The sequence below is a fragment of the Fistularia commersonii genome, chromosome 29 (genome assembly GCF_037954325.1).
Source record: "Fistularia commersonii isolate RoL2024-O1a breed Wild chromosome 29, RoL_Fcom_v1.0, whole genome shotgun sequence".
Taxonomy (NCBI): Eukaryota; Metazoa; Chordata; class Actinopteri; order Syngnathiformes; family Fistulariidae; genus Fistularia; species Fistularia commersonii.
Genome location: NC_141312.1, coordinates 6,446,497 through 6,463,825, shown reverse-complemented (window position 1 = coordinate 6,463,825; position 17,329 = coordinate 6,446,497). Strand labels below are relative to the sequence as shown.

At 42.7% G+C, this 17,329-nt stretch overlaps 1 protein-coding gene across 2 annotated transcripts; it reads left to right on the top strand.

Annotated features, from left to right (window-relative positions):
* The first annotated feature begins 6,498 nt into the window (after nucleotides 1-6,498).
* On the top strand, nucleotides 6,499-16,189 carry LOC147216846 (clathrin interactor 1-like). Of its 2 annotated transcripts, none has more exons than XM_086177108.1 (12): nucleotides 6,499-6,660; nucleotides 8,979-9,083; nucleotides 9,710-9,806; nucleotides 10,304-10,412; nucleotides 10,608-10,778; nucleotides 11,206-11,377; nucleotides 11,824-12,040; nucleotides 12,129-12,210; nucleotides 13,154-13,231; nucleotides 13,345-13,658; nucleotides 13,937-14,114; nucleotides 14,285-16,189. In XM_086177108.1, the coding sequence occupies exons 1-12, from the start codon at nucleotides 6,620-6,622 to the stop codon at nucleotides 14,689-14,691; spliced, it is 1,971 nt and encodes a 656-aa protein (XP_086033234.1). In that variant the 5' UTR covers nucleotides 6,499-6,619; the 3' UTR covers nucleotides 14,692-16,189. The 2 variants fall into 2 exon arrangements, with proteins under 2 accessions (XP_086033234.1, XP_086033235.1); XM_086177109.1 differs by having other exon boundaries at nucleotides 6,504-6,660; nucleotides 11,209-11,377.
* The last annotated feature ends 1,140 nt before the right edge of the window (nucleotides 16,190-17,329 follow it).

Genomic DNA, 17,329 nt, shown 5'->3' with positions numbered 1-17,329 from the left:
TTAGTAGTTCAACATGATTTTAAATATTTTTTCAATTTCTATAGATTAGAAGCAAAACGAAGTGTGATCTTTATGATTTTAATACGCTCAACCTCAGCTTCTTCTGGTGTGTTCTGTTTCGACTAACTTGAAAAAGCAAGGCGTGTGTGTGAATGTTGGTCATGTCAAAATCCTTGGGGGTGTAACGGTCTTCGCTTTCGGCCTCGGCCGTCATCATATTGAATGGCATGTTTCCACACTTTAACTACGGCGTCAGATCACAGAAGCAATCTGGCTTCCAGTCTGGCTATAATCCTAAACAGACATATCAATACAATACACACACACACACACACACACAAACACACGCAGCTGCAGTGTAGGCTGTTTCCTGTATACAGTTTTTAAGTGTGTCCACATTACTGTTCCATCTGCGCAGGCATTTCCTGCGTGACCTTGAAATCAGGCCCTCACCCGCCTCCATTAGCACACACACACACACACACACACACACACACACACATTCACACTCTCCCTCTCTCTACACACAGTGCAGTTTGAAGAAAACACATCCTTTTTCGTATACAACGCATGTGCCAATATCCAAACGCAAATCACCCCATATATTCCCCGTAAATAATAAAAAGCCGCCATTAGCTGTGAAAGATAAATACCTCACACCTGTAATTATCGGTAACAAAGACTTAAGATTCTACGGGGGGAGAAAAAAAAATCATTGCGTTGTTTCCCTGATTATAACCCCTAAATACAGCGAGAAGTCCAGAAACTTTTACAAGCGCTCAGAGACCGTCTTAACTCACCCCGGGGAAGCGTGATGTCATCAATCAGTAACTCGGTGTTGAGCGGTGGCCAGCCTTCCCCAAACTGGCCACATGTTTTTATTCAGCGGGAAAGTTATAGCAGAAAAGGTTAGGTCACAGATAGTTTACAATAATATTATTCATGTAAAGGAAAGTGGAAACGATCTCTGCATGTGACTTCACTCTGTTTACACAAGCATGCCCCGAATACATTGATATCACCAGCCAGTAAAGCGAACCACACACACACACACACACACACACACACATGTACACACACGCACACACACATGCACGCATTTGCTTGCACAACACGTACACGCGCGCCGCTTTAAGCATTAATTGCACGAACTGGATTTCATAAGGTGATGGAAAGGAACCAAGCCAGAGTCTGACAATTAGCAAGGAGTTAGAAAAAAAAAAAAAAAAAAAAAACAAAAGCCTGAGGGGGGAAGTTTTAAAACAGAGGAGACATAATGAGGGTCGGAGTTATGATTCCAACTCACAGGAGGAACAGAGACACTGTTGTAGTTTAATGAAAATAAATAAATAAATTAATAAATAAATAAAATCCAAAAGCCAAAGAGTAACTGCTGTTGGATTGAAACTGTGCTCACAGTTTCCACAGACTTGATAAGAGGACCTATATTTGTATCATTTTTAATATCAATAATAATAACAATTTGATATAGTTACACAGATGTCACCATATTGTGCAATAGTTATTCATGCATTGATTTGGTTGCCTATTTTTTCCAAAATAAAACCCAGTCTGGGCAAGATCATGTCTCTGTGTGCCGGAACGCAAATTTCTCAGTCGTGGTTAAAGAAAATTAATCTAATTTCCATCTGAAAAAAAAAAAAAAGACACGTAAACGTACACAACTTCCCGAACTTCCCATGGGAGTTCGCGGCAGATAGCAGGAGGGAGGGAGAGACGCGGTCACGACTAAAGAACAACATTCACACGACTGTATCAAGACAGCCGACACTGTGCATCCCCAAAAATCCCATCATTTTCCCTTCCTGCTTTAGCTCATTTTTTAGCTCGCCGCCATCCCCATTGTGCAGGAAAGTTAATAACTCTGACGATTAAAATGTGTTTGGAGTCTGTTGTCATGTCATAAACTAGAAATCAGTGTTTTTCTCCAAAAAAAGAGTTATGTTCTGAAAGCCTGAAACATAATTCTTAAGGCCTGCTGGTGCTAAGGTCACCCTGAGAGGTCGCGGCCCGCCTCGGCAATCCCCCTCCCCGCCTTTCCCTCTGCTGGCCAGTCCCCAAGCCGCTGCTTCCCTCGCTTCAGAGGTATCCGCATCCGCGTCCGCGACTAATCGAGTCACCAGGCACGCATCCCACTAAAACGTCCGCCGCTAAGTGAGGGAGTGAGCGTCCTGACATTAGGTTTTCTGGCGCGCCGCCAGCACCGTGGGAAAAAAGACGAACCCAGAACCGAATACCAGGTCAAATTAGTAGCCATATATAGATAGATGTTTACAGCGAGAGCTCAAGGAGAGTGAAGACGCGGCGAAACGAACAATATCGGGCCTGTATTAGAGATGATGGAGTGCATTGGCATTAAAAACGGATCCGAAAATATACTCACAAATGGGCCCCATTAACCAAAGAGGTTGTTGTGTAACTGTTCTGAGTTTACACATAACTGCCACTGTCCAGCCGGAGTTTTTTTTTTTTTTTTTTTTTTAACCTTCGCCTTTGACACTGCCCACTTTTAGCTGGCAGACCTGTAAGGTCATCAAATATGAGACTATCTCAGAAACATCCACAAAAAAATAAAATAAAAAAAATGGGAGGGAATAGGGCAGCACTGACTTGCTTTGGTCAGACTGTTGCCAAATGCTGCGAAGCCTCTGGGTTGGCGTTAGGAGCCGAGATCAATGTCGGGGTGAGGGTAGGGTTATGGTTTTCAAAGAAAACAAGGTTTTTGATTTCGCAATATAGTGCCAACTTAATGCTAGAATTTTACTCTAGAAGACTCATAGTATAGCAAGCGGGGGTCGGGATGGTGCGGTTGGGTTTATATTTCCAAGCAGGAGTCACTACGTGGAAGAGGAAATATTATTGGCCTATATGTTTTTTTTTATATAAAACACCCTTTAATTATATCCTCACATATGAGAGCGTCAAACTGTATGAAATACGGGACCATGTCTTTTTCAACAATGCACACATTAATATAAACACACCCATTTCCATAAAAGATTAACCTTATGTCATTTTCCCAGTAGACCGAAGCATCTGCAGCAAATCAGCCTCGCCTTCCTCTCACCTCCATCTTTTTCCTATCAGTCTCCCGCTCAGCTTCTTCCTCCATTTTTTTTTAAGTCTTTCTGTTATTAGCAGCAAGTGGCCAAAAACATGCTTCCTCACTTTCTCACGTCCAAATGCACGGCGACCAGTCCCTCCACCGTGTGTTCGCGTCCGTTCAGGTGTTCGGCCGAGTTTAAGCTCATCCGTCACACCGATACCATAAACTGCCCAAAAGAAGAGAAACCATTTTTTTTTTCCTTGATACAAGCAAATCCGTTGTCTTTTGTGTCCTTGAAAAACATTTGTCCATGCGGATGCCAAACACACAGATGTTGAGTTATTTCTCTGCATTCTATCAAACTGTTAATTGAATTTAGCAAGTATAAAACAGATGCTTTCGGGTCTGACGCGCAGGATTGATGTGTATCACTAGTGTGTGCGATGTGTGTTATGTGGTAAATGAATTAATTGATCAGAAGTAATAGTTGGCCAGCCCGTCGTCTAGCAACTCAATTTTCAATTACACTGCACTCTGAGTGAATCAAAAAGACATTTTATGCACCGAAATACTTGAGTTTTGAGTTCACACAGAAAAGTAGCGGCTTGTTTGACTTTCGCATGTACTTAATAGAGTGGACCTGTGTATGCAATGCAGCGGATACATCTACACACAGGAATTTCCCATGGCTGATCATCATCTACAGTCACCCACTCCCCATCTCAACCAAAAGAAAAACAAATCAAACAATTCACAGTTTCCCATTATTCTCTGTCTGTCAGCATATGGTTCCAATCAGCTTTGTGTTCGTGCATGCATGTGTGTGTGTGTATGTGTGTGTGCGTGTATGTGTGTGTGTGTGTGTGTGTGTGTGTGTGTGTGTGAGAGAGAGAGAGAGAGAGAGAGAGAGAGAGAGAGAGAGAGAGAGAGAGAGAGAGAGAGAGAGAGAGAGAGAGAGAGGGAGAGACACCATGTGAATGTTTTTATTTTCCATATGTTTTTTTCTCAGATACTGAGCTCTTTGTCCACACTCTTTCTCCATCTCTTTGGCTCCTCCTTCCTCTCACGCCCTCAGCATCTCCCATCTCTCTCTCCCTCTGCCCACTTGTTTGACTCAAGTTTAAACTCCACTCTCTCTCTCTCTCTCTCTCACTCACTCTCTCTCTTTCTCTCTCCCTGTTTCACTATTTTAGACTTGCTTTTCTTGGCTGTAAGTCAGACCTCAAGCAGACCTCGAGGTCTTTTTCCCAAGCGATCTGCAGGATGGACTCCAGGGGAACACATACACAACGCACGCACACACACACACACACGCACCACACACACACACACAGACACATCTCTCCCTTCACATGCTCGATCCATTTCCGCCACCGTCCCTGCTTTCATTCCATATTGCTCCCTGTCTGCACGTCTTTGTTGAGTCACACAATATGTTTGCATTTACTTAAACACTGAAACACAATCATTTTTCTGAACATAATGTTCATATGTTGTCATCTTGGCTCAGATAAACTGGATCTACCTAATACACCCATCACTACGTCACATGCTGAGATGGTGTCGTAACGCTTTTTCTGTCCATGATGGTCTCAAAAAGATTAAGGATGGCACACCTGGTTAAAACTGCAGGACATTTGTTTTTGTTTTATTTTTTTTCAATTTCAATATGAACGCATTGGAGATGCCAATCACATACCGCATCTCCTCGGTGGTTGGATGGAATTATTTAAAAATTAATTGTAACCAGAGTTAAAAGAAGAACATTCTGCACTTCATTTGCAAAGTCACAACGGATGCATTTGAGACCAACAGTCACAGGATTAAAAAAGTTATAATAAGAATATGGTTACAACTACATCATGTTTGGAGGTTCAGGCAACTAAAAACTGGCTTAGATAATGTAAAAGATATGGTATGTAGGGTATATATAGATATGGTAATATGTCATATTTAATGTATGTGCCTGAGCTGTTGCAGGGGGGGAATCAGCGTAAAGGCTAACGGTTTTGCATAATACCAGACTTCAGGATGAAAATATGACTTTCTGTTCTTTTTGTAAGGCAAAGGCAAAAACTTAATATATGCAGTAACAACCATGTAACTGCTAGCGCTTTCAAAGCTCATGTGACAACAGTAGAATTACAGCACTATCTAGTGGTGAGTCTGCAATGAGTGCAGTTCCAAAATTTCTAGGGTCTACCAGAAAACACATTGCAATTTCCAGTATGTCATCAGAGTTTGATTATTTTTAATGTGTCACAAGAATGCAATTTGAAATGCAAAATGATATTGACTCTATATACCATGTCATTGTCCAAACATTGACATGGTAATCTGAAATAACGTTCACATCAGGTGCAGGAAAATGGCAGTTACTTAATTGTAAAGAATGATTGTGTGTCAAAGCAAGATTTTAAATCCTGGCACGAATATAAAATGAAATGAAACTAAATTAGATTACATTAAAATAATTCAAATATGAATGTGAACTGAAAGTTCAGTGGCATCCATGAATCAGCAAACTTTTATTTTGAGTCCTTGATCCAGAATTTAAAAAAAAGAAAAATTGGGACATTTCTTTCTTATAATAATTATTATTATTCTATAATTGTCAGCAAGAAATTGTGGATAGTACATTTATATCAAGAAAGGTTGAAATAATCTGTATTACTTCTTATAATGGTGATTGTATGTGTAAACAATGGAAACTGTCTTCATCTTCTGCGAATTATGTCATAAATTACATTTGTTAAGAAGAAACAAGATGGATCAACATCAAAACAGGAAGAATTGATACCTAAAATATTCTTTTTGACAGTTTCCATCACAGATCACAGAATAAAACATACAACTCCCATAAAATTCAGTGTTTGCTTCCCTGGATAAATGAATGTTTTTTAAATACATATATAATGTATTATGTATATAATCAGAATCAATAATTAGGGCTATTTTGAAAATATGTTGTATCTCCAGAGCATCTAACTTAATATAATTTAATTTTTCCTACCCACATCTCCTACTGTACACCTGTTATTTCTATAACCAGTCCCTGGACAAGACATTTATTTTATATCTTGTTTTTTTTTTTTTTTTAATCCTATTGTACATATTGCACACAGTCTTTGTTCATTTGTATCTACATCCTTTATTTGCATGTTCTTTCTATTATTGCTATGTGCATACTTTCTACGCTGTAATGCTGCTGTGAAAATTGAATTTCCCCGTCGTGGAATCAATAGTCTATATTATATTATATTATAATATTACTTTACACTCGATTATAAATGGCTAAATTTGCACAAAACGTTGTAGTTCTCCAATGCGCAAGCGGCAGTGACGCAGGCGCAGATCGTTTCCGTAGCAACTGTCGCCGGTCCGTTAACCGCAGCGGCCGCTGTTACTAGCGCTCGTCGCGGAGCGAGGCGAGGGGGGGGGTTCCGTCCGTCGGCAACCGGATACGGCCTCTGTCCGCGGGACGTAGAGAGACGCCGGAGGGGGGGGGCGACCCAGTATCAAGGCGGCGAGCCTGGCGAGGCCCACCGGGAGATGCTGAACATGTGGAAAGTCAGAGAGCTGGTGGACAAAGCGTGAGTACCCGCGCAGCAGGTGTAGCCGCCTAGCCGTTCCGCCGGGCGGCTAGGCGGCTACAGCCCGCCGGCATCCGCCGCTGCCGGGCGGGCGGGCGGAGAGGACACTGTCCGTGACGTCACGCCCGTAGCCCCCTCAGCTGTTAGCTGAGGGGGCTAACTAGCTGGCTAGCCGCCAGTCCCCGAACACCACTCATTTTTTTTTTGCACGAATGCGCGTCGAAATTTGGCTGCTCCCGTTGGACTCGGAGCGCGCCGGGCGTGCCGCGGAGGTGCAGTGCAAACCCTCACCGGGTTGCGAGCGCTTCCCCTCGCGGTACGAATGCACCCCGATTAGCTAAATTCCACTAGCACTGCTAAGCCCGGATCGGTTGTTATCAATGGAACTTAACGTCTGCACGGATAGTACCGCTGCAAAATCACTCCCTGACCCGCTCTGGGGATGCCTCATCCGACTCAAACCTACGCATTTCCATCTCCACGTAGAATCCGCTCATTATTTTGGCGAATCGCAGACGAATAGTAAGATTTCCACACGTTAGCTAACGTTTTCAGCGCCCCTCCACACAAGGCCCGTGACCCCTCCGTGGTAAGGGCAGGTCGACATCAAGCAAGCACAACAAACCCCTGCGGGATGCTTTGTGTCGGATGCTCAGCCAGCAGACGTTATATTCAATATAAAAATGTAATACAGCGCAATAATACATGACTGAATAACTGTGCGCTGTAAATATCGCAGGAAAAATATCCCTTGAAGAGGAGTATCAGCCTCTCTGTGCAACCCATCTCCGCAGGCCGGGGTATATGAATAACAGCTGCCCTAAAACGTACAATTTATTTATAATACTAAGGATTCACTCCTGTCCCTCTTTAATATTTGAGATTTTATTACATTATTCTAATCCCAAAACAATATTAGGACAACGATCCTTGAAAAGTATCCTCCATGCAAGATATATTTGTGCAACTCTTACCTGCACCACATTGGAACCAGATTGGACTGAATATCGACCCCAATGGTGATGACAAAAAAATCAATTTTGCATGTAAGCGGTCAAATATAAAACATATAGGGACTTTGGCAGTTATGGAACACAAGAAAATTGGTTAATTGGTCATTTCCTGACAAAACCCTATAATCAAATCTATTTTTAATCAAAAAGTCACAGTTCGAGTGCTTGACACGTAAAAGACTGTCACACTCACTCTGAGTTTGACTCTTGAAGTTTACACAGGATTCATCTGTTTGAAGTGTCATCTATATTGTTGGTGCACTGACAAAATAGCTAGAAATTATTGTTGTCAAAGGAAAAAAGGAGTAACAGGAAGCAGCTGAAACCAACCCCCATCAGCTGGGGGTTTTGCCTGGCCAGGCTTGATGAAACACAATTATTCATCTACCTTGACATTCCCCTTGCTAGGAACACTGGCTTTTTGGCTTTTTTTTCCCCGTGGAGAGGAAGATCCAATATTGTGCTCTTGCCGTCTGTCTCTATTCACAGGCGGTATCTGCAAAGTACAGGCTAACCTTTTTCCTCCTCTCTCTGTAAGAAAAGACAAAAAGACCATTTGAATTGAATAAGAGGACCAAGGATTAAAAAGAGGGAGGAAAACAGAAGTCAAACACAAAAATAAAGAGGAGGAGACAGAAATTTAAGACAGGCTGATGTGAGGAGATGGGGGGACTAATGATCTGCTGGTGAAGCTAGTGGAGGATAGGCTGGTGGAGGATAGACCGGTGACCAAGAGGGGTTTACCATGCTAAAACAAGCACAGCTGTATCCGAGTCCACAACAAACAAAGGCAGCCGGAGGCAGACATTGCACACTGGGAAGTTCGACTTCTGCTGCGCACACACACACACACACACGGCACTGACCTCATACTTCTCATTGATATGTGCCACATGCTTCACTATTGTGACATGTTCTGATGGTGTTATTAGCCACAGTCGCTCACAGTGCAAGTGTGGTATGTGCCTCATGGTCCAAGCATTACTTCTGGTCTGTAACTATATGGTTGTGATCACATTTTGTTTTTAAAAGGGGAAACCGCAATAGTTTCAACACTTCCATGCGTAGGCGTGAGCTTCACACACCCTAAAAAACTAAACTAGCTTTCAGGCCTTGGAAAATGAGAGGAAGTAATGTTTAAACTTTCCATTATAAATTTACAAGATCATACATGCGGATGGTTTAAAATGGTTGATTAATTAACAAAATAAACTGAAATATGCGCTAAAGTGATGAAGAAGTTGAAAATCCTTGAGGCTTTGGAAGAAATTGCTTTTTGTGAAGGGAATCTTTCTGCATCCACAGCACCAATGTGGTTATGAACTACTCAGAGATCGAGTCGAAGGTGAGAGAGGCCACCAATGACGACCCCTGGGGTCCTTCCGGACAGCTGATGGGAGAAATCGCAAAGTGAGTGCGTGACACAATCACACTTACTTTATGTGCAAGTAAGGTGTGGGTTATTGCGTTGACTTTTGACAGCTAGTGTTTCACTCATCCATTCAGGACAAACAAAGTAAAGCACATCTGGAGATGATCAGCAAAAGAGACCTAATTCTGTTTTGGCCTCATAAAAGTATGTGTTTTTTTCCATCCATCCATCCATCTTCCCCCGCTTATCCGGAGTCGGGTCGCGGGGGCAGCAACCGGAGCAGAGAGGCCCAGACCTCCCTCTCCCCCGCCACATGGTTCAGCTCCTCTGGGGGGGACCCCAAGGCATTCCCAGACCAGCTTGGAGACATAGTCTCTCCAGCGTGTCCTGGGTCTTGCCCGTGGTCTCCTCCGAGATGGACGTGCCTGGAATACGTCCGCCGGAAGGCGTCCAGGAGGCATCCTGACCAGACACCCGAGCTACCTCATCTGACTCCTCTTTATGTGGAGGAGCAGCGGCTCTACTCCGAGCTCCTCCCGGATGGCCGAACTTCTCACCCTATCTCTAAGGGAAAGTTAGGCCACCCTGCGGAGGAAACTCATTTCGGCCGCTTGCATGTGTTTTTTTTAATTTATGTCTATTATTGTTTGTTTTTTTTCCATAGATCTACCTTCATGTATGAGCAGTTCCCAGAAGTGATGAACATGCTGTGGACCAGAATGCTGAAAGACAACAAGAAGAACTGGAGACGAGTCTACAAGGTGTGGTGGTGCTCCCTAAGTGCTTAATTGACCATCGGATGTTCAACAAACCGATAATTCCGGCCCGAGCAAGATAAGTTCAGTCTTGTTCCTGGTGGGCTGTGTGATTTTTACCAGTGAAAATGCCCCTTTTTCAATATAATTGTGGGAAATTTGATTCTTGAGTTTCACAGTTCTAACTTACAAATGAAGACGGCAGGTTTCATGTCTACAAAGAAATTGTAAAATTATTCAGTCACATGGCTATAGGAAACCTGTGGATGTCTTAAGGACTCCAGTTTTTTCGATGGCAACCACAAAAGTTTTAACAGAAACATAAAAACATTTAGACAGTGGTATTAGTTCAGGAGCGAAAAATCACTAGCCCTGTAGAGCAGAGCAATAGTTCCATTAATATTATTTGAGGAAGTACCTCACTGAGTAATGTGTTCCTTTTTTCCTCTAATGCTTTGAGATTCTTTCTCCCACAGCAACATCTGTCTTTCTCTTTGTGACAGGCTCTACTGCTGCTGGCCTACCTCATCAGGAACGGATCCGAAAGAGTTGTAACCAGTGCCAGGGAACATATTTACGACCTGCGATCGCTAGAAAACTACCACTTCATCGGTGAGTGGACTAATGGGAGAGAGTCGTGTTACGGCAGCCTGGCTTTTTTTTCTTAAGGATTTCTAATATCTGTTCAAACTGGGCAATGTTTGAAGTAGGCATTAACCATTCAAAACAATTTGGTGAGTGAACACGAGTGAGTCACGGGGCTGTCAAACAAAGGCATGAGTGCAAGTGTGTGTTGCGCCTCGACAGACGAGAACGGCAAGGATCAGGGCATCAACGTGCGTCAAAAAGTGAAAGAGATGGTGGAGTTCATCCAGGATGACGACCGGCTGAGGGAAGAGAGGAAGAAAGCCAAGAAGAACAAAGATAAATACATCGGTGTGTCTTCTGACAGCATGGGGGGAGGAAGCTACAAAAACTGTAAGTATGTCACTACCTACCCTGAATCGAAATGATAAACTGATCCTGCCTCTCCAAATCGGAAAGGTTTCCATCTTGTCAGGCAAGGAAATATTGCATACCAAGCATGTGGCTTTGTGCATAAAAATGAAAAATTTGAATTGATTGCATTTAGCAAATGCATTTAAAATGTTTTATGTGCTGATTCATCTTCAAATTTCCCTGCAGTTAAAGTCGTTATCTTGTTAATAAAGCCCAGGGAAAAGGGCAAGCCTTCCCTTAAGGCATGGGGATTCCTGCAGGAAAAAACTGCCCGTTTGTCCAGAAAGTTCTCCTATATAAGTTTAGAAGCCGGTCTTGCTGTTTTGATCATGAACATGTTTTAACAGAAGATTTCTCCTTCCTTTTACCTCCTCTGTCTTCCTGGTCGCCTCTGTCATTATCCCAGCAGCTAATGAGTTGGATCGCAGTAAGTGGGACGAGGACTGGGATAAGAGCAGAGGCGCGTTTCCCTTTAGCGAGAAGCTCGGAGAGATCAGCGACAAAATTGGAAGCACCATCGACGACACGCTGAATAAGTTCAGAAAGAAGGAGCGAGACGACTCCCCGGACAGAGTCAGGTAAAGCAACTGTTTTATTGAGTCTATGATTGAAGGCTTTTATTTATCCTCTACTATATGCAGTACATTGTAAGTCCTCCAAAATCTGAAAGTATCCCGACAACATTTCCATGGCAGCTATTTGGTGTTTGCAATTTTTACTGGATTTTAGACATTCGAATCGTATCCTGGTTGAGTTTTGACATTTTGATTTGCATGGCTTACGGTCAGATGATGCGTTAGTGTTTTTGACAGTACAGATCTTGATGTGGTCTTTATGTGATTTACTCCTCTCATGGCTTTTGGTTTCTGAACCACATGATTAAAATATTTCATCACCCTGTTCTGTGTTTTTTTCATTACATAACACCGTGGCAAAGATGCAGACACAAATGTGCATATAAATGTCAAATAATGAACGACAACAAAATGTGGCATTTAATACGGCCTTCATATGGTTACCATAGTGACAACGAGGAGGACCGAGCATCAAGGAACGGTAGGCAGGATACCCTCGAGTTCAAAGATGAAGAGGAAACCGTCACAACAAAGAGCATCCAGATCACGCAGGCAACAGAAACCACAACCACCACCACCAGGAAACGCAGTGGGGCATCGAGCAGCAAGACGCTGGATCTGGGAGCTGCAGCCCACTACACGGGAGACAGCAGTCCGGAGGAGAAGGTAGTCACACACGCACACACAAACACCTGGAAACTTGAAGTAGTTTACCAGCAGAGTGTAACTTGCTTGTCTCTGCTCCTGTTTCAAGTCATCTGCCAGGCAGTCTTCCAGTGGCGGCTTAGCCGACCTGCTAGTGATTGACACCTCATCCAATCAGAGCACTTCCACAGGTACCCGCCGACTATCGAAACATTTCTCAGAAATGGGATAATGGTAATAGTAAAGTACACAAACAGAAGATCATTAAATTGAAAATGTAAAGCACAGGCAAGTCACGAAAGGAAAGTAAAACTATTAAGAGGCTAATCTATATATTTTTAAAAGACTTTTTTTCTAAAACAAATCACCAACTCAGCGCCTCTTGGCTGTTCTAATATTCAAGATGAGCTACTGCCAAGACCACAGTTACCTTTCAGTTTCCAACTGCAAACGCAGAATTGGAAAGATATCAATTGAAAGAGCGGAAGTAGTAGACAGCGACTCATTAATTCCGCTGTAAAAGCCTTGGAGCATCCAGGGAATACTTTATAAGTCTAAATGAGATATTTAAAAACAAGGATACAGGTAGTGTTTTTGTGTGTGTGTGTGTGTGCGTGTGTGTGTTCATAGACATTTGGCTACATTTTGAACCAGCTGAATACTGAAAAGTCTGGTCAGGAGTAAGTTACTGTGGTCTAAACGGTACTGTATATACCTGTACTGTTTATAAGTTCAGTGATTTGTTAGTTGGAAGGGTTTGACATTTGCCTCAATATATCACCTTTTTGGTAAAAAGGGGGGCAGCAGAGTGAGTAAACTCCTTCATGAAGAGGTCACTTTGATTAATAAAATCTTCAGCTTTGTCAGAGCTGAGATGGCAGAAACTTTGTGATATCCAGGTTATAACAGAGGTTTGGCAATCATGAACAAAAGAGAAGACGATCGAGGTCCTTTATCGAGCACCAGCTGGACGTCATCGCCATATATGAGTTATATGAGTGGAAACGTGTATTGAAAATAAAAAATTAAAAAGGTCACAGTCGACCCTTGAGGAACCCGTGAAAACGAAAGGGAGATGTGACAGTTTGAAAGCCATGTCTGAAAAGACCCTTCTCACTCATTTGCATTTTGCAGGCGCTAATTCAGACCTTATTGGGGGTTTTGCTGATTTCTCCTCTCCGGCTGCGTCAGCCAGCCTCCCAACCTCCACTGGTAAGCACACCGGTTTTTCGATTAGTTATTCAGACCATTCTTGTTTATCGAGGATGTGACTGAAGTGAATATATCAGTCATGACTAAACCCGCTAAACTTCTCCTGCGGGCAGCTGCTGCATCATCCAATGGGAATGGCGAATTTGGCGACTGGAGCGCTTTTGCCAATCCACCTTCTTCATCGAGTTCGGGCACCCACCAGCCGGTCACCGATCTGTTCAGCAACATCCAGGCACCGTCGGTCCCGACATCTTCTCCTGCCCCCGTCCCACCCTCTGCCGAGCTCTTCGACCTCATGGGTGGAGTCAACCATCAACTTAATAATCAGCATGCGACCCTGAGCGCCTCTCAGAGCTTGACTTTCTCCCTGGGGGGAGCCGTACCGGGAACATCGGGTTCCAACATGCCGCTCTCTCGCTCCCAGCAGGTGGGTGGTGTGCAAGTCGACAGGCGGCAGAGATTTCATTAAACCCGATGAAAACCTGGAGAGTTATCTCTGAGTCACACCGGTACAAACACTGATCCTGAAACTTGAAATACATCAATACCATTCAACTTTAATGTAATAGAGGCTGCACACAACTTGAAGAAAATGTTTTTTTCATAGTATTATATAGGAGTTGAGTCACCCTTTGCTCAGTGTGATTCATAGATGCATTCTGTATTTCACTTTTTGTAATAATTGCGTCGTGCGTTTTGCCCCAGAGTTTGGCAGGCATATCTCAGCCAGCGGGACAAAAGCAGAAGCTCGGGATGGGGGGACAAGCGTCGCTTGGGTCGACCTGGTCCGACCCCTCGGTGAACATCAGCCTGGACTTCTTATCTGCAGGCCTCAACCCCACTAAGTCACCACCTACACTCAATAATATCATCCAGCAACAAGGTAAGCTGTTCATTTCCAATTTTTAAGAATGAGTCGATGGAAATGAGACATCCCAACATTGTTTGCAATTGACTTATCTTGCCATTATCAGGAGGGCCCTCCGATACCCTCCGATAAATAAAAAGCAATCAGAGTGGTCACATCTTGCCTTGTCCGTCTGGATTTTGCAGGAGTGCCTCCTGTCAATCTGTTGGCTCAGAACTTTGGTGGACTAAACCTCACCTCCCCTCCCCATGTGACAACCATCAGACCGCCAGCCAATCCCATGATGGCCAACAACACCATAACAATGGGAACGCCTGCATCAATGACAACTGGCATTACGTCTTCATTGGCTGGGGGGATGCCACCCTCAATGACCACGGGGACCATGGGAATGAGTGGAATGCCTGTAAAGCAAAGCATTGTGGGAATGAACATGAGCATGAATATAGGCATGGCCTCCCCCATGATGATGGGTGGAATGACTGGCATGGCGGTGCCAGGGGTCGGAATGGGCCTCGCACACTCCGTCAACCCCGGCTTGGTCCCGCCCAAACAAGATGCCTTTGCTAACTTCGGCAATTTCGGGAAATGAAGGAACGTAAACATTTGTGTGTTCAGTGTGAGTGTGCATGTCTGAAATCATGAGTAAGAACCACTGGCAGACTGTTCTACTTGAAGACAATTTTTGCATGTATCTTCTCTCTCTGTCCCTGCTCTTATCGGTGAGCCGGTACCAGTGACCCTCCTGGTCGATTGACACTGTTTAGACCCAGGGGAGAGCAACCGCAGTTGAGGGGAGGGAGGCGTCATCAAATCATACCCTACTTCAAATTCCCTCTCGATTGAAAAGGTCACCACTAAATGTCTTCTCAGATTGAAATTGCATCCCTTCTTTCATTCTCCGTCCCCGCCTGAAATGCGTTCTCGTTTCATTTGAATTCATTTAAACGTTTGAACCCCACACAGTATTGCAAGAGAGCTCTTGCCACGGTTGTGTCTGGAGAATTCAGTTGTCCGGCAGACATCAAGGTCGACATATGTGGTGATGACATGTCATCATCCCATGTCAGGGAGGTTTTGGATTTCTTTTTCAATTTATATACCTTTTTGTTTAGATGGCTTGTAGCAGTTATCAATAGATGGACACAAAGTAGGACTTCTCAGGACCAGCATCCATCAATTACCCCGAACGCTTGCGATGGAAACATTAGTTCTTATTTGAATTGCATCAAATTCCACGGCGCAGAAATGAGCAGTTCAGTGCAAGTATTTTAATTTCTCTCCACGTCCCATTTGCCACTCAGTCACATCAAACATTCTCTTCAGCGCAGTAAACCCTAAGAAAGTATCTCGGCATCATGGTTTTTACGCATAGATTGTTTATGTTGGAGGAGAGGGTAAACGCTTTCAACTCAACCAACCATCATGATCATTTAATTTCCCCCATCTTGAAGGCAGCACCTCACAGCAGATTATTGGAGACAATCCAGAAATTATCTTTTAATCAAAAAGGGGCTGCATCCCCAGCTTACATGGCGCAACATTGAACAAGCAAATTATTCCACCCAACCCCAGGACTTAAGACATGGATCATATTAACTGGATGATTGGACAGATTTTTAGTTGAGTTGTAATAAATGACTTACATGGCTCATTGAGACCGATTCAAAGCGTTTGGAGGTCTTGAATGGTGTGTGTGTGTCTATGTGTGTCTGTGTGTGTGCGTGGATGACAGAGCGAAGTGATAGTCAAGGAGTGTGTGTTGCTTTGTTTAATGGGTATAGTTTACTTTGTTTGACGTGCAAACACAACTAAGCAGAGCCTTTTGTCATTTTCCTGTGGCACTGCACTCCAAATGACCAAATCTTTATTTTGTTACTCTCAGAGAGATGATTCCATTGCTATTAGTTTAATATTTTTTATTAGTTATAAGGTTATGTTCATATGGGAGAGCTACTAATAACATTATTTAGTTGACAAAATCCTTTTTTTTTGTCTCTTTTTTTTTTTTTTTGCACAGCTAGTTTCTTTTGATTGTTCTCTATATTTTCTGTACGTCATTCTGAAATAAATTAACTTATAACATAAAAGATCTTTGTTTGTCCTTTTACCGAGGTGTGTCACATCTGATCCTCAACCAGGTTGTTGCAGACCTTGTCTTCTGTCTTTGGCTTAGATTTGAAGTACAGCGGAGACCTCGCTGTGCATTATATTGCAATGCATCTCCAAAACTCAGGTGGCTGTTCAACTTAGACACAGTTATTTTGTTTTTTCTTCCTGTTTGAAGCACAATTGTCTGACATTTGTAATTGGACTAAACATTAATTTGGAAAAACAAATAGACTGTATGTATGTCTGTGTCAGTACATTTTTCTTCTCAGTGCAAGAATAGTTCAAATGATTTCAATTACAAATAGTTTACCGCTTTAAAATTCCCGTTAATGAGAAAATGTTCTCATGCATTCCTATTTTTTGTGGGGAGGTAACATAATTTACAGCAAAACTGCAGTCAACCCAAACCCTCCCCCAAATTATTATGGGACAACCAACAGATACTGAGAGACAGCTCAGGATATTGACCTGAACATCTGCCTCGGGACCACATTTTAATGAAGTGATCATTGCTTGCCTGCAATGTTTTGAAACACTATTTTGTTTATTTCACCAAGGGGATTCTCATAAAATATATTCCCTCCCTCCGGGAGAGAGATGATGCAAATCTTGTCAGCTTTAAAATCAGTTTCGCAATGCAATTCACCCACACAGGTATTTCACTGAAAACAGTATCTTCAGTAGTTTAACCCACAGTTTTTGGATTCCCTTAACCGACACATGAATAGAACTACAACGTTGTAACAGCTCTCATATATTACATCTGCACGGAATTTCAAAACATTTAATTAAGGTCAAACACGGTTCACCTACAGAAATATTAAAAAGAAGTATATCAAGAATGCACTTGACATTTGAATTACATTAAACATCTGAAATATCAGTAAATATCCGTGCCCCTACCTTGTACTATCAATCTGTTACTTTTGAGGGTGAGTGTGTGTAACTGACACATGCTTTTAATTTGGTCTCCCATAACCAAATAAAGATAATTATAATACATGTTCACTGTTGATTTATTTGATCATTAATTAACTCTATCATCCACATACCCACAAATATTTAATTGTTCATTATATAATTTATAGACTACAACTTCATATTCCAGTAGGATATTG